This window comes from Coregonus clupeaformis, chromosome 8 (genome assembly GCF_020615455.1).
Source record: "Coregonus clupeaformis isolate EN_2021a chromosome 8, ASM2061545v1, whole genome shotgun sequence".
In the NCBI taxonomy this organism is placed as follows: domain Eukaryota; kingdom Metazoa; phylum Chordata; class Actinopteri; order Salmoniformes; family Salmonidae; genus Coregonus; species Coregonus clupeaformis.
The window spans coordinates 19,497,652-19,515,865 of record NC_059199.1 but is presented as its reverse complement, the minus strand read 5'-3'; the positions used below and the strand labels follow the sequence as shown (position 1 = coordinate 19,515,865).

At 42.7% G+C, this 18,214-nt stretch overlaps 1 protein-coding gene across 2 annotated transcripts in view; it reads right to left on the bottom strand.

Annotated features, from left to right (window-relative positions):
* Positions 1-15,489, bottom strand: part of sepsecs (Sep (O-phosphoserine) tRNA:Sec (selenocysteine) tRNA synthase) — a 33,418-nt gene extending 17,929 nt beyond the window's left edge. Inside the window, exons 1-4 of one of the 2 annotated variants that reach the window (XM_041882582.1) lie at positions 15,407-15,489; positions 14,862-14,986; positions 3,769-3,923; positions 3,519-3,637 (exon numbers count right to left, since the gene is read on the bottom strand). In XM_041882582.1, the coding sequence (XP_041738516.1) occupies positions 3,519-3,637; positions 3,769-3,923; positions 14,862-14,975 (388 nt within the window). In that variant the 5' untranslated portion in view covers positions 14,976-14,986; positions 15,407-15,489. Of the gene's footprint in view, positions 1-3,518; positions 3,638-3,768; positions 3,924-12,036; positions 12,131-14,861; positions 14,987-15,406 lie in introns of those variants that run through there. The other variant, XM_041882583.2, reaches the window with a different exon arrangement.
* Positions 15,490-18,214: the final 2,725 nt, after the last annotated feature.

Sequence of the window (18,214 nt, the reverse complement as noted above, 5' to 3'; positions counted from 1 at the left end):
TTATCCCTTGCTTGCTAGCTAGCCAACTTTGGCTAAGACAGTCACGTCAAACAAAGCAGCCAGAACAGCAGCAAAGGTGCTGCATTTGTGTTTCTTTAAGTGGTTTTCTAGTGGTTTTCTTGGGATACCTCCATAACAATGAACTAATTATGTGAGATTTTGCCTGACATAGAATATTTGCTCTCTTGCCAGGCCACTGTTTAGACGAGATAGCCAACTACACAGCTAATACAATTACTTCAAATTGAAGCTGGAATGATAGCTATCTTCAAATATAACTAATTAGAACACAAGTACTCAATCAACATACAGTGAGGGGAAAAAGTATTTGATCCCCTGCTGATTTTGTACGTTTGCCCACTGACAAAGAAATGATCAGTCTATAATTTTAATGGTAGGTTTATTTGAACAGTGAGAGACAGAATAACAACAAAAAAATCCAGAAAAACGCATGTCAAAAATGTTATAAATTGATTTGCATTTTAATTAGGGAAATAAATATTTGACCCCCTCTCAATCAGAAAGATGTCTGGCTCCCAGGTGTCTTAAACAGGTAACGAGCTGAGATTAGGAGCACACTCTTACAGGGAGTGCTCCTAATCTCAGTTTGTTACCTGAATAAAAGACACCTGTCCACAGAAGCAATCAATCAATCAGATTCCAAACTCTCCACCATGGCCAAGACCAAAGAGCTCTCCAAGGATGTCAGGGACAAGATTGTAGACCTACACAAGGCTGGAATGGGCTACAAGACCATCGCCAAGCAACTTGGTGAGAAGGTGACAACAGTTGGTGCGATTATTCGCAAATGGAAAAAACACAAAAGAACTGTCAATCTCCCTCGGCCTAGGGCTCCATGCAAGATCTCACCTCGTGGAGTTGCAATAATTATGAGAACGGTGAGGAATCAGCCTGGAACTACACGGGAGGATCTTGTCAATGATCTCAAGGCAGCTGGGACCATAGTCACCAAGAAAACAATTGGTAACACACTACGCCACAAAGGACTGAAATCCTGCAGCGCCCGCAAGGTCCCCCTGCTCAAGAAAGCACATATACAGGCCCGTCTGAAGTTTGCCAATGAACATCTGAATGATTCAGAGGAGAACTGGGTGAAAGTGTTGTGGTCAGATGAGACCCAAATGGAGCTCTTTGGCATCAACTCAACTCGCCGTGTTTGGAGGAGGAAGAATGCTGCCTATGACCCCAAGAACACCATCCCCACCGTCAAACATGGAGGTGGAAACATTATGCTTTGGGGGTGTTTTTCTGCTAAGGGGACAGGACAACTTCACCGCATCAAAAGGGACGATGGACGGGGCCATGTACCGTCAAATCTTGGGTGAGAACCTCCTTCCCTCAGCCAGGGCATTGAAAATGGGTCGTGGATGGGTATTCCAGCATGACAATGACCCAAAACACACGGTCAAGGCAACAAAGGAGTGGCTCAAGAAGAGGCACATTAAGGTCCTGGAGTGGCCTAGCCAGTCTCCAGACCTTAATCCCATAGAAAATTTGTGGAGGGAGCTGAAGGTTAGAGTTGCCAAATGTCATTTTTGACATGCGTTTTTCTGGATTTTTTTGTTGTTATTCTGTCTCTCACTGTTCATATAAACCTACCATTAAAATTATACACTGATAATTTCTTTGTCAGTGGGCAAACGTACAAAATCAGCAGGGGATGAAATACTTTTTTCCCCTCACTGTAACCATCACTGTTCAACATTTATCAGTAGGGCTGGGAATTGCCAGGTACCTCACAATACGATATTATCACGATACTTACTGTGTATTCGGAAAGTAATTCAGACCCCTTGACTTTTTCCACATTTAGTTACAGCCTTATTCTAAAATGTATGAAATATTTATTTTTCCACTCTGACAGAGCTGTAGAGTTTCTCTGTGGAGATGGGAGAACCTTTCAGAAGGCCAACCATCTCTGCAGCACTCCACCAATCAGGCCTTTATGGTAGAGTGGCCAGACGGAAGCCACTCCTCAGGAAAAGGCACATGACAGCCCACTTGGAGTTTGCCAAAGCACCTAAAGGACTCGCCGACCATGAGAAACAAAATCCCCCCCCCCCAAAAAAATAAAATAAAATAATAAAAATAAAATAATAATAATAATAATTGTAAAGTGGTTATCCCACTGGCTATAGGGTGAATGCACCAATTTGTAAGTCGCTCTGGATAAGAGCGTCTGCTAAATGACGTAAATGTGCCCTTGAGCAAGGCACTTAACCCTAATTGCTCCTGTAAGTCGCTCTGGATAAGAGCGTCTGCTAAATGACAAAATGTAAATGTAAATGATGAAACTAAGATTAAAGTCTTTAGCCTGAATGCCAAGTGCCACATCTGGAGGAAACCTGGCACCATCCCTACAGTGAAGCATGGTGGTGGCAGCATCATGCTGTGGGGATGTTTTTCAGCGGAAGGGACTGGAAGACTAGTCAGGCTCGAGGGAAAGATGAACGGAGCAAAGTAAAGAGAGATCCTTGATGAAAACCTGCTCCACAGCGCTCAGGACATCAGACTGGGATGAAGGTTCACCTTCCAACAGGACAACGACCTTAAGCACACAGCCACGATAACGCAGGAGTGGCTTCAAGACAAGTCTCTGAATGTCCTTGAGTGGCCCAGTCAGAGCCCGGACTAGAACCCGATCTAACATCTCTGGAGAGACCTGAAAATAGCTGTGTAGCAAAGCTCCCCATCCAACCTGACAGAGCTTGAGAGGATCTACAGAGAGGAATGGGAGAAACTCCCCAAATTCAGGTGTGCCAAGCTTGTAGCGTCATACCCAAGAAGACTTGAGGCTGTGATCGCTACCAAAGTTGCTTCCACAAAGTACTGAGTAAAGGGTCTGAATACTTATGTAAATGTCATCAGCTTTTCTTTGTTATTTTATTTAAGAAATTCTAAAAACCCATTTTCGCTTTGTCATTATGGGGTATTGTGTGTAGATTCATGAGGGGAAAAAACTATTTAATTAATTTTAGAATAAGGCTGTAACGTAACAACATGTGGAAAAAGTCAAGGGGTCTGAATACTTTCCGAATGCACTGCTGATAAAATATGTATTGCAATTCTCACGATTCTATATGCATTTCGATTCGATACTGCAATTTTATTGCGATTTGATGTTCCAAACATATTGCTCTGTATATGTCTGCTGCAGCGAGACAGCATAATAAACAGAGTTTTGATCAGTCATGGAAAATAAATTGTGCTGAAAACATGTTGGCTCAATATTTAAAAAGAAGACGAGAACATGAAATAGGATGAAAAATACCAGCATTTTGGAGCAGGTACAGCCAACTACCTCTAGCTAATGCTACCTAGCAAAATATTCTACAATAATCATACTATTAAAAAAATACAAACAACAAATAAATAAATACTTGGAGTGAAAGTATCTATATAATATTGTCCAAAATAATATTGCGATATGTAGGCTAACTATCGATTTTTACCCCCATCAATTTATCAGTAGGCTCAATGCAAACTTAGTTACACACCTGAAAGTTTTAAAATGTCCAGCACAACTGAATTAGTCAGCTTGTTCAGCAGACTGGAACCTGTAGCCTTGGGTTGAATTGCAGCAATGTCACCAGATCGTCCTATCCCATGGATTAACCTGTGTAAAGCAATAAACACAGATCTCATGATCATGACATGTATGACAAAACTAAAGCCTACTTAGAATTTAACAAAGCTAAAGTAAATTCCTCTATTTTGAAAACGTTACAAGCAACAGCTGATAAGAACCTGTAATGTCGTCGGGCCACCAGACTAGAGGCCACTCTGCCCTCCCTCTCGCCAACGCCACAGTTTCCCAAGAAGTTGTTGCTGTCCATCACAGCCAATTCATTCAGGAAGAGTTCTATTGTGCTCTCGCTCCAGCCCTCCTCAGGACATTTGCCCTTTAAGGTACAGTGAGGATACACAAACAAGGCATATGCTTCTGTCACAACTCCTGAATTATGTAAGCTAAATAGAACTGTAAACAAATGTATGTGTAGTACCCATCCAAGTTATGGTTGTGTTATGGTTGATGTGCATTCCATCTCCATTCACATCATGGATGTAATCATTAGTCCAAACTGTTGCAAACTGTTGAGTTTTGCAATGAAAATGAGTTTCTATTGGACAAATTCAGGTAGGTCCCTCCCCATTTGGTTCTGTTTGGTTCCATTACGTCTTGCAATGGGAACCGTTTAAGAACCAAACGGAAGTAAACAGAATGAAACGGGGAGGGACCTACCTGAATTTGTCCAATACTAGTAGTGATGTCGAACGTTCAAGCTGCTGCACAGACTACGGAAGCTCTAGTCTAGAGCACCCAGTTCAATTGTGTTTGAGAGCATTTTTAAAAACACTCTACATTTTTTAAATGAGTGACAAATAGGTGTAATTGTTGCAATAGCTTGTGAGAGGACAACATATACTATCATCCTAAATTGATATGTTTAATTTATTTGTCATATTATTTTACATTGCACTAATTTCCCTAATGTGGACAGTTTGTGTTACTGCCTTACACAAGCTTGCATTTGTACCACATAAATTGAGTGGAAATACACATCCTTTCAACCTCAGATTGGTGATGTTAATTAAAAAGTTTATAGTCATCAAGATTATACTAAATCGATTGCTTTAAACAGATTAATATATTTTGTTTGGTACTGTTGATTTTATTATACGCACCTGTGCGTCTAACTCAAATGGCAAGGTCAAATCAGGGCCACAAACAAATACACCGATTTGACAGTGAAGCTATTACTCAAATGAAAGCCAACCCCATGCCACTATGTAGAACTACCTGTGAGGTGTTGATGCTTTGAAATTATCCAGTCCAAAAAAGTGTTGCGTTTCCTTTTTCGCATTGGCCATCTACCATTAACATTGTCACAAAGAGATGAGTTGATAAATGGCTACTACAGGTTCTCATCAATGGGATTGGATGAGCGTGTTAAATTAACGCCCCTCAAGATTAGAGTGGAGCTGAATAGAGAGAACGTTCTCCGCTGAGTTTATAAAACTGTAAAAAGAGCAGCACGGTAGCGTTGTTTTATGTATAATGTTGTCAACAAAATTAGGTTGCGGTTACTCCCGTTTCTATTGCAGAACGGAGAGTTTTGACAGAATGTACTAAAGTCGATTTAATCCACACTTGCATTAGTCCCCTCGTTTGGTGATTGGCATTTAGGCTGTTCCAACGAAAAAGTCTGCAGACAAACCTACAGTATGTTTTAGCAGGGACGTTTTCTATGGCGACCTGATTTTTAACTATGAAAATCATTTTGTAAAAAATAATGTGAACCCAAAAGTGTAAGTCTGATTCTAGAGGGTGGACAAGAACAAAAAAAAATAGGGTTAGGGTGTAGGGGCGGATTTACAGTGCATTCTGAAATTATTCAGACCCCTTTTTTATTTATTTAACCTTTATTTAACCAGGTAAGCCAGTTGAGAACAAGTTCTCATTTACAACTGCGACCTGGCCAAGATAAAGCATAGTAGTGCGATAAAAACAACACAGAGTTACATATGGGGTAAAAAAACATAAAGTCAAAAAAAATACAACAGAAAATATATATACAGTGTGTGCAAATGTAGCAAGTTATGGAGGTAAGGCAATAAATAGGCTATAGTGCAAAATAATTACAATTAGTATTAACACTGGAATGATAGATGTGCAAGAGATTATGTGCAAATAGAGATACTGGGGTGCAAAAGAGCAAAATAAATAACAATATAGGGATGAGGTAGTTGGGTGGGCTAATTTCAGATGGGCTGTGTACAGGTGCAGTGATCGGTAAGGTGCTCTGACAACTGATGCTTAAAGTTAGTGAGGGAGATAAGAGTCTCCAGCTTCAGAGATTTTTGCAATTCGTTCCAGTCATTCGCAGCAGAGAACTGGAAGGAATGGCGGCCAAAGGAGGTGTTGGCTTTGGGAATGACCAGTGAGATATACCTGCTGGAGCGCAGACTACGGGTGGGTGCTGCTATGGTGACCAATGAGCTAAGATAAGGCGGGGATTTGCCTAGCAGTGATTTATAGATGGCCTGGAGCCAGTGGGTTTGACGACGAACATGTAGTGAGGACCAGCCAACAAGAGCGTACAGGTCACAGTGGTGGGTAGTGTATGGGGCTTTGGAGACAAAACGGATGGCACTGTGATAGACTACATCCAATTTGCTGAGTAGAGTGTTGGAGGCTATTTTGTAAATGACATCGCCGAAGTCAAGGATCAGTAGGATAGTCCGTTTTACGAGGGCATGTTTGGCAGCATGAGTGAAGGAGGCTTTGTTGCGAAATAGGAAGCCGATTCTAGATTTAACTTCGGATTGGAGATTCTTAATGTGAGTCTGGAAGGAGAGTTTACAGTCTAACCAGACACCTAGGTATTTGTAGTTGTCCACATACTCTAGGTCAGACCCGTCGAGAGTGGTGATTCTAGTCGGGTGGGCGGGTGCCAGCAGCGTTCGATTGAAGAGCATGCATTTAGTTTTACTAGTGTTTAAGAGCAGTTAGGGGCTACTGAAGGAGTGTTGTATGGCATTGAAGCTCGTTTGGAGGTTTGTTAACACAGTGTCCAATGAAGGGCCAGATGTATACAAAATGGTGTCGTCTGCGTAGAGGTGGATCTGAGTCACCAGCAGCAAGAGCGACATCATTGATATACACGGAGAAAAGAGTCGGCCCAAGAATTGAACCCTGTGGCACCCCCATAGAGACTGCCATAGGTCCAGACAACAGGCCCTCCGATTTGACAGACTGAACTCTATCTGAGAAGTAGTTGGTGAACCAGGCAAGGCAGTCATTTGAGAAACCAAGGCTATTTAGTCTGCCAATAAGAATGCGGTGGTTGACAGAGTCGAAAGCCTTGGCCAGGTCGATGAAGACGGCTGCACAGTACTGTCTATTATCGATCGTGGTTATAATATCGTTTAGGACCTTGAGCGTGGCTGAAGTGCACCCATGACCAGCTCGGAAACCGGATTGCATGGCGGAGAAGGTACGGTGGGATTTGAAATGGTCGGTGATCTGTTTGTTAACTTGGCTTTCAAATACTTTCGAAAGGCAGGGCAGGATGGATATAGGTCTGTAACAGTTTGGATCTAGAGTGTCACCCCCTTTGAAGAGGGGGATGACCGCGGCAGCTTTCCAATCTCTGGGGATCTCAGACGTTACGAAAGAGAGGTTGAACAGACTAGTAATAGGGGTTGCGACAATTTCGGCGGCTAGTTTTAGAAAGAAAGGGTCCAGATTGTCTATCCCAGCTGATTTGTAGGGGTCCAGATTTTGCAGCTCTTTCAGAACATCAGCTGTCTGAATTTGTGTGAAGGAGAAGCGGGGGGGGCATGGGCAAGTTGCAGCGGAGGTTGCAGAGTTGGTGGCCGGGGTAGTGGTAGCCAGGTGGAAAGCATGGCCAGCCGTAGCAAAATGCTTGTTGAAATTCTCGATTATTGTAGATTTATCGCTGGTGATAGTGTTTCCTAGCCTCAGTGCAGTGGGCAGTTGGGAGGAAGTGCTCTTATTCTCCATGGACTTTACAGTGTCCCAAAACTTTTTGGAGTTAGTGCTACAGGATGCAAATTTCTGTTTGAAAAAGTTAGCCTTTGCTTTCCTGACTGCTTGTGTATATTGGTTCCTAACTTCCCTGAAAAGTTGCATCTCGCGGGGGCTATTTGATGCTAATGCAGTACGCCACAGGATGTTTTTGTGCTGGTCAAGGGCAGTCAAGTCTGAGGAGAACCAGGGGATATATCTGTTCTTAGTTCTGTATTTTTTGAATGGGGCATGTTTATTTAAGATTGAGAGGAAATTACTTTTAAAGAACAACCAGGCATCCTCTACTGACGGAATGAGATCTATATCCATCCAGGATACCTGGGCCAGGTCAATTAGGAAGGCCTGCTCGCTAAAGTGTTTTTGGGAGCGTTTGACAGTGATGAGGGGTGGTCGTTTGACCGCGGACCCGTTACGGACGCAGGCAATAAGGCAGTGATCGCTGAGATCCTGGTTGAAGACAGCGGAGGTGTATTTAGAGGGTAAGTTAGTCAGGATGATATCTATGAGGGTACCCATAGTTACGGATTTAGGGTTGTACCTGGTAGGTTCGTTGATAATTTGCGTGAGATTGAGGGCATCTAGTTTGGATTGTAGGATGGCCGGGGTATTAAGCATATCCCAATTTAGGTCACCAAGCAGTACGAACTCTGAGGATAAATGGGGGGCAATCAATTCACATATGGTGTCCAGGGCACAGCTGGGGGCTGAGGGGGGTCTGTAGCAAGCAGCAACAGTGAGAGACTTATTTCTGGAAAGGTGGATTTTTAGAAGTAGAAGCTCAAACTGTTTGGGCACAGACCTGGATAGTATGATAGAGCTCTGCAGGCTCTCTCTACAGTAGATTGCAACTCCACCCCCTTTGGCAGTTCTATCTAGACGGAAAATGTTATAGTTGGGGATGGACATTTCAGAATTTTTGGTGGCCTTCCTAAGCCAGGATTCAGACACTGCTAGAACATCAGGGTTGGCGGAGTGTGCTAACGCAGTGAATAACTCAAACTTAGGAAGTAGACTTCTGATATTTACATGCAGGAAACCAAGGCTTTTGCGATTACAGAAGTCAGCAAATGATAGCGCCTGGGGAGTAGGAGTGATACTGAGGGCTGCAGGGCCTGGGTTAGCCTCTACATCACCGGAGGAACAGAGGAGGACTAGAATAAGGATCCGGCTAAAGGCTTTAAGAACTGGTCTTCTAGTGCGTTGGGTACATAGAATAAAGGGGGCAGATTTCCGGGCGTTGTAGAAAAGATTCAGGGCATTATGTACAGACAACGATATGGAAGGATATGAGTAAAGTGGAGGTAAACCTAAGCGTTGGGTAACAATGAAAGAGATAGCATCACTGGAGGCACCAATTGAGTCAGTCTCCGCGTGTATGGGGGGTGGGATAAAGGAGCTATCTAAGGCAGGTTTAGCTGGGCTGGGGGATTTACAGTGAAATAGTACAATTAGAAATAACCGAAACAACAATAAGCTAACCATATTGAGATGGGAGAGAGGCATAAAGCAATCACGGTGTAACTTGAGAGAGCTAAGACAACAGCTGGTAATGACGACACAGTTTGGGCTGAGGCTAAACATAAACAGGATGCGGTACCGTAAAAAGGAACAGTCCAGGAGGCATCAGCTGTATAGCTGAGTTATCATAAGGTCCGGTGAACAGCAATAGGATAGTTTGGGGGCTGCTAAAGCACTAGCGAGCAAGAGGCCACGGCTAGCGTGTGCTAGCGGGCCGGGGCTAGCAGATGGAATCTTCGTGGTCGACGTGATAACGGGAAGCCTGTTGTAATCACATCAGACGATTTCGTCGGCAGACCAGTCGTGTAGGATCGGCGGGGCTCCGTGTCAACACTAGGTGGTCCCGTCCGGTTGACGTAGAGGTAGATAGCCGGGAAATGGGCCTAGCTCAGGATGATTAGCCAGACCACAACATCCATTTTGTTACAGCTAGCTGGTAGCGATGAATCCGGAGTTAAAGGTCCAGTGATTCAGTGATTCCGGCAGAAAAACTGATATGTTCTGGGTCGATAACGCGCTGTGCAGACAGTGCAGACTGGCCGAATAATAGTCCAGACTAGAGCTGGCTGGTGGGTGGTGCAGGCCACGGACAATGGTGAAAAACCGCTAACGGTAGCTGATAGCAAGTAGCTAGTTAGCTGGCTACTCCCGTCCGGTAGACCTAGAGGTAGATATGAGCCTGGCTCTAGGCTAGCTCGAGGCTAACTGGCGCTTGCATCGGGGGCAGTGGTGATTAGCCAGACAGCAACATCCACTCGGTTGCGGCTAGCTAGTTGCGATCCGGTGATTAATGTCCAGTGATTAAATTATTCCCGCAGAAAATCCAATGTTCTGGGTGAAATACCGCTAACTGTGGCTAATAGCAAGTAGCTAGTTAGCTGGCTAGCTAGTTTCAACTGGAGATTCTAGATAAAAGGTAAGTCAATAATAGAATCCGTTCCACATTGAGTGAGGCGGGTTGCAGGAAAGTATATTTTGTAGAAGGATGAAAAGTCTGATAGGGAAATATGTACGAAAAATACAAAAAAAAACTGGGTTTTTACAGGCTATTTACAGACAAACGACAAAAACAGGACTGCACTACTACGCCATCTTGGATTCAGGACTGCACTACTACGCCCTTGACTTTTTCCACTTTGTTACGTTACAGCCTTTTTCGAAAATGGATTAAAACAAATGTTTCCCTCATCAATCTACACACAATATCCCACAATGACAAAGCAAAAACAGGTTTATATAATTTTTTGCTAATTTATTACAAATAAAACTGAAATATCACATTTACATAAGTATTCAGACCCTTTACTCAGTACTTTGTTGAAGCACCTTTGGCAGCGATTACAGCCTCGAGTCTTCTTGGGTATGACGCTACAAGCTTAGTACCCCTGTATTTGAGGAGTTTCTCCCATTCTTCTCAGCAGATCCTTTCAAGCTCTGTCAGGTTGGATGGGGAGCGTCGCTGTACAGCTATTTTCAGGTCTCTCCAGAGATGTTCGATCGGGTTCAAGTCCGGGCTCTGGCTGGGCCACTCAAGGACATTCAGAGACTTGTCCCGAAGCCACTCCTGCGTTGTCTTCTTGGCTGTGTGCTTAGGGTCGATGCCCTGTTGGAAGGTGAACCTTCGCCCCAGTCTGAGGTCCTGAGAAGGTTTTCATCAAGGATCTCTCTGTACTTTGCTCCGTTCATCTTTCCCTCGATCCTGACTAGTCTACCAGTCCCTGCCGCTGAAAAACATCCCCACAGCATGATGCTGACCCCACCATGCTTCACCGTAAGGATGGTGCAAGGTTTCCTCCAGATGTGACGCTTGGCATTCAGGCCAAAGAGTTCAATCTTGATTTCATCAGACCAGAGAATATTTTCTAATGGTCTGAGAGTCCTTTATGTGCCTGTTGGCAAACTCCAAGTGGGCTGTCATGTGCCTTTTACTGAGGAATGGCTTCCGTCTTGCCACTCTACCATAAAGGCCTGATTGGTGGAGTGCTGCAGAGATGGTTGTCCTTCTGGAAAGTTTTCCCATCTCCACAGAGGAACTCTGGAGCTCTGTCAGAGTGACCATTGGGTTCTTGGTCACCTCCCTGACCAAGGTCCTTCTCCCCCGATTGCTCAGTTTAGCTAGGCGGCCAGTTCTAGGAAGAGTCTTGGTGGTTCCAAACTTCTTCCATTTAAGAATGATGGAGGCCACTGTGTTCTTGGGGACCTTCAATTGTGCAGACATGTTTTGCTACCCTTCCCCAGACCTGTGCCTCGACACAATCCTGTCTCGAAGTTCTACGGACAATACCTTCGACCTCATGGCTTGGTTTTTGCTCTGACATGCAATGTCAACTGTGGGACCTTATATAGATACGTGTGTGCCTTTCCAAATCATGTCCAATCAATTGAATTTACCACAGGTGGACTCCAATCAAGTTGTAGAAACATCTCAAGGATGATCAATGAAAACAGGATGCACCTGAGCTCAATTTCGAGTCTCATAGCAAAGGGTCTGAATACCTATGTAAATAAGGTATCTGTTTTTTATTTATAATGAATTCTCAGAAAATTATAAAAACCAGTTTTTGCTTTGTCATTATGGGGTATTGATGAGGATTTTTATTTGTTTTAATCCATTTTAGAATAAGGCTGTTTACGTAACAAAATGTGGAAAAAGTCAAGGGGGATCTGAATACTATACTGTATGTCATCTTGTCTTCAGGAGATGTTATTATTGATTTTCAACTAGTAGACATAAACCACCTGAATATTTATATTAATTAGATTGTTCTTCAAGGTTGGGTGATTGAGAAATTAATTGTTATAACAAGAACATTTTCAAACACACACAGCACTTGGGAAACATAGATCAGACATGGCCCTCCTGGAGAGCAAGCAGGATTTTCTTCCAGCCCTATTTTAAAAAGAGGTAGTTCAACCAAATCACAAAATGTTTGTGTCCTTACCTTGAAAGTAGTCTATGGACAAGGAGACTGCAATCTATGATTTGGTTACCCACTGCCATCACCCATTAATATCATTATTTCCTGTGCAGAGCCTTGGTGTAGTGGTAACACTCCCCGGCACCTGTCACATCGAACTTTCCACCTGAGAACAGGGATCAATCCTTTTTTCCAACCTTGCCACGGTTTCTCCCATTTGCCAGTCTCCCCATCTCATTTCATTACTGTCTAAATAAAGTGTCAAAAAATATTACCATACTCTAACTTTCATTCCCCCCACAAGAATTCAATATCTTCATTTAAGATGATAGTAAATTAAGCAAACTCACAAATCTGTTCAATAATCACATACGTCTTAGTTTTAACCATTTAAATCGTATTTTTTTGTTTAAATGCTCCTAAACACAATTTAACCAGGCGCGCTAGACTAGATCGTCAATAGGGTCTGCGCAGCAGGCTGAACATTTGACGTCCCTATTCATAGAATTCTAATAACATGCTGACCAGACCGCGCGTGCCATCGCGCGCATGTTGATTTTGTCCACCCACAGCAGACACGATCAGGACATGCAGGTTGACATATCAAAACGAACTCAGAACCAACTATATTAATTTGGGGACAGGTCGAAAAGCATTCAACATTTATGTCAATTTAGCTAGATAGCTTGCTGTTGCTAGCTCATTTGTCCTGGGATATAAACATTGGGTTGTTATTTTACCTGAAATGCACAAGGTCCTCTACTCCGACAATTAATCCACAGATAAAAAGGTAAACTGAGTTTGTTTCTAGTAATCTCTCCTCCTTCAGGTTTCTTCTTCTTCTTCTGACTTTATATTCTTCTTCGATGAGGTTTAACGGCAGTTGGCATCACATTTGTTGCATTACCGCCACCTACTAGACTTGTGTATAACTCCCTTATATTTTGCTTGAAAAATAAAATAAAATAAATACCCTACCATCTAACACTACACTCACAAATTCAAAATTATTATTAATAATTAACACCACCCCACTCCACTCCACAAATATATTCATTCCTACCTCATGCCCTCAACCTGAGATGATGGAACATCACCACATAACACTCCCTGTAACTCTTCTGATGTCAAGTCTCGCACACCCAAATACCTCTCTGCAGCTGCCACCACAACCTCAATTTTCTTAGACTTGTGTTCCATCCCTGCAGTACAATTAATAACCATTGCTATAAATGCTAAAAATCCAATCTTACTGAAACATATATCACTTGTTGTCCTATCCCTCTGCATTGGTACATCTCTACTACTCTCACCACTCCTCCCCCTTGATCCATCTTCCTCTACTTTCTTCACTGCCTCAGCATGACAACTTCTTCACTTCTCTTACCCTGGAAACCTCAACCTGCCTCTCTCGCACAGGACATTTCTGATCCCCAGCCCCATGGGCACCCCTACAATTAGCACATACCACTACTTTCCCCAATGCTACACATTCCTTTGTCTCATGCCCTTCTGCACACTTCTCACACCTTGGAACCTCCCTCCTACACACTGCTGCCACATGCCCATAAGTTTGACACCTGTAACATCGTAATGTATTTGGCACATAAGCTTATACAGGATAACTTATGTACCCTAACTTCACAATATCAGGCAAAGACTCAACTTCAAAACTCACAAGAACAGACAATGACTCCGCTGTTTCCCCATTCTCGCCCCCCTGTTTGTGTCGCACCAAACAACGAGCATCACACACACCGGGAATCTTCCCCTTCAGTTGGTCAACTTTTACATTTACTGCTACCCCAGTAATTACTCCTTTCAATGGCGCCCTTTTCTTGAGAGCAAAACAATTCACCATTCTTTCCCCCATTTGAAATCTGAGTGCCTTCTCCCTCTGACCAACAGAAAAACAAACAATTATCACTAGACCACTTCTGGTTACCCTCACCGATTCCACTTTACCCAACGCTCTTTTCACCCATCTTGAAACCACAAATGGATCAGCCAAAAGGCAAGGATCCACTTTGTCCAAAAACTTCACTCCTACTGTCACAGACTCATCTTCATCCTGACCCTCTGTGCAATCCTCGGGCTCCGAGTACTTCACCACACCTTCCACCTCCGATACTTCACCCTCATTCACTTCCATTTCTCCTCCTGTCTTCAGCTCACTTTGCTTACATTTCCTACCATTTTTCTTTAACAAACCTTCTCCCTTTTTCCCGCCATTTTTAACAGACTCAAGCTCACAGTCTTCCTCCCTCTCTCTCTCTCTCTTAGACCTCCTCTGCCTCTCTTTTTCCCTCCATTCCTCCTCCATCATACAGGTATACGTTTCCTTATGATAATACTGCACTTCTCCTGACATACATCTGTTTCTTGCTTTCTCAAGGGACTCCATTTACCTTCCTACTCTCCCTTTCTACACTTATTCATAGCGCTTTAGATAAAATATGAGCAATAAACTTCGGTCCTTCTTCGCTACCTGGGCGTCCTTTACTCGAGCTCTCCGCACCAAACTCACACCTCCATCCCAATCGCCGCCCACCTTTGGACTTTATATGGCGGTTGGCAACCAACTTTAAGGTGCATTACCACCACCAACTGGACTGGAGTGTGGACCTCAGTTCATCTTTCAATCACCCAAGTGGGTATATGCTCCTAAAACCCAATGAGGAGATGGGTGAGGCGGGACTTGCAGCGCTTCAAGCGTCACAAATACAACCAAGTTCTATTTTAGCGCCTGGCAACGCAGACGCGCGCGAGCACTGTGGTTGCAATGACTGAATAACATGCATGTGTACATTTATTTTGCAGTGTGACCAGCATGTAAAATCGGATAATACCTGTTCCAAAAGCAGTCTAATCAGTTGCTCATGACTGCGACGTGCCTGTGACCCCTGGCGAATGTATGCTGGCGACACAATCTTCTCACTTATGGAAAAGTTTTCACTATTCATCTCAACAATTCCTGTCAAATAGATAAGGGTAGATTAGCATATGCAATTCCAGCCATAATAGTCAGTATAAACGTGTACTTTCGCGAAAGTGTTCCTCACGAAACTCAAGTACAAAGTACAACCTGCTACGTTATGCGACGACTAGCTTCGTCGCGCAACAAGCCATTTAAATTACCGTTTACATTAACAATTTAAACTTGATTTTTATGTTACAGATGGCTATCTGTAAGTCAAAATTGTTAATATAAATGGTACTTTAAATGGCTAACGTTAGTTGCGGGACGAAGCTAGCGCAACGCCTAACCCAGAATCTGTGTGTAGACTAGAACAAGTGTTTTATTCAGGTAAAATGCCAAATCCAAGTGACGCTCAGCACCGTTTCGGAAAATCTTGATTTGGCTACTCGTTATTGTACCGTTTATCTGTTTTACCTTTCTTGCTATTTTCACTGTCACGAACCAGTCGCTAGGGATCTCCTTCGTCTCGTCAGCAGCACTAAAAGAGTACTTCCGGGTCACAGAATTTCGGAAACGTTCTAAATAAAAGTCCAACGTAATAGTAGAAACCATTTATTCATGATATGAAAAATTATTGTCGAAACATTAACAATGAATCACATTGTTATAAGTGACATTTGCATTTGCATTAAATGTGTTTTTTAAAACATGTTCCAATGTCAAATAAATGACCACAATGCGAATCACTGTACATGGAATACATTGGCTTATAGAGCAAAAACTATTATGGGTGCTGCAGTAAAAGTATTGTTGGGAATATTCAGTAGCTCTGGTCTAAATACCCAGCAACACTTTCTACTCCATCCATTCCATCGGTCCCAATGCAATACACTGTAGGCCTATACATTTCATATTGGCTTATATAAAAATAAATCTATGTGCAGAGGTAAAAGTGTGGTTGAGAGTACTCAGTACGGTCTCTAGAAACCACCTTCAAATGACCCAGTGCTATCCATGACCCTGAAGTCAATGCCTATATACACAAACTAAACTATCAACACAAAAAAAACACATATGACAAACTTTTGGTCAAAATAAAAATCTATTTAATTTACAATTTAAACATAATGAATATCAACCAGGCTATAGGTACAGTAACTACAGTCACCAATTTTATAAAATGTGTCAGTTAAAATTCATGGATGCATTCATTCGTTTCAATTAAACATTTCAGAAAATATATGTATATATATATACAGTGAGGGAAAAAAGTATTTGATCCCATGCTGATTTTGTACGTTTGCCCACTGACAAAGAAATGATCAGTCTATAATTGTAATGGTAGGTTTATTTGAATAGTGAGAGACAGAATAACAACAACATAAATCCAGAAAAACGCATGTCAAAAATGTTATAAATTGATTTACATTTTAATGAGGGAAATAAGTATTTGACCCCCTCTCAATCAGAAAGATTTCTGGCTCCCATGTGTCTTTTATACAGGTAACGAGCTGATATTAGGAGCACACTCTTAAAGGGAGTGCTGCTAATCTCAGCTTGTTACCTGTATAAAAGACACCTGTCCACAGAAGCAATCAATCAATCAGATTCCAAACTCTCCACCATGGCCAAGACCAAAGAGCTCTCCAAGGATGTCAGGGACAAGATTGTAGACCTACACAAGGCTGGAATGGGCTACAAGACCATCGCCAAGCAGCTTGGTGAGAAGGTGACAACAGTTGGTGCGATTATTCGCAAATGGAAGAAACACAAAATAACTGTCAATCTCCCTCGGCCTGGGGCTCCATGCAAGATCTCACCTCGTGGAGTTGCAATGATCATGACAACGGTGAGGAATCAGCTCAGAACTACACGGGAGGATCTTGTCAATGATCTCAAGGCAGCTGGGACCATAGTCACCAAGAAAACAATTGGTAACACACTACGCCATGAAGGACTGAAATCCTTCAGCACCCGCAAGGTCCCACGCTCAAGAAAGCACATATACAGGTCCGTCTGAAGTTTGCCAATGAACATCTGAATGATTCAGAGGAGAACAGGGTGAAAGTGTTGTGGTCAGATGAGACCAAAATCGAGCTCTTTGGCATCAACCCAACTCGCCGTGTTTGGAGGAGGAGGAATGCTGCCTATGACCCCAAGAACACCATCCCCATCGTCAAACATGGAGGTGGAAACATTATGCTTTGGGGGTGTTTTTCTGCTAAAAGGACAGGACAACTTCACCGCATCAAAGGGACGATGGATGGGGCCATGTACCGTCAAATCTTGGGTGAGAACCTCCTTCCCTCAGCCAGGGCATTGAAAATGGGTCGTGGATGGGTATTCCAGCATTACAATGACCCAAAACACACGGCCAAGGCAACAAAGGAGTGGCTCAAGAAGAAGCACATTAAGGTCCTGGAGTGGCCTAGCCAGTCTCCAGACCTTAATCCCATAGAAAATCTGTGGAGGGAGCTGAAGGTTCGAGTTGCCAAACGTCAGCCTCGAAACCTTAAAGACTTGGAGAAGATCTGCAAAGAGGAGTGGAACAAAACCCTCCTGAGATGTGTGCAAACCTGGTGGCCAACTACAAGAAACGTCTGACCTCTGTGATTGCCAACAAGGGTTTTGCCACCAAGTACTAAGTCATGTTTTGCAGAGGGGTCAAATACTTATTTCCCTCATTAAAATGCAAATCAATTAATAACATTTTTGACATGCGTTTTTCTGGATTTTTTGTTGTTGTTATTCTGTCTCTCACTGTTCAAATAAACCTACCATTAAAATGATAGACTGATCATGTCTTTTTCAGTGGGCAAACGTACAAAATCAGCAGGGGATCAAATACTTTTTTCCCTCATACTATATACATTTTATGGACACAGTCAATTCTACAACAATTCTATTTTGTTTGTTTTTACTCCTGAACTTCCTCTACCCTCAACCTCTCCAATCATTTTCATGAATTCCATCCGGTTTGCTTCTATATGCCATATCTTTCTAACTGTGCTCTTTCACAACAGCTCTCAACCTATAACCTATATACTTATTATGGACACAGCATGTTTACATTAATTATCTTTTTATTAGTTGTTAGTTGTTATTAGTCCCATCCTTCAACTTCATTCAACACCACCCATCTATCTCTTAACACCATCCATATTTCATAAAATGTGTTAGTAAAAGATTAATGGTCTGACATTGTCATTTCAATCCCTCATCAAATAAATACATTAAATTAGTGATGGGCACCGATATGGAAAATCTATATCAGTAGCATTT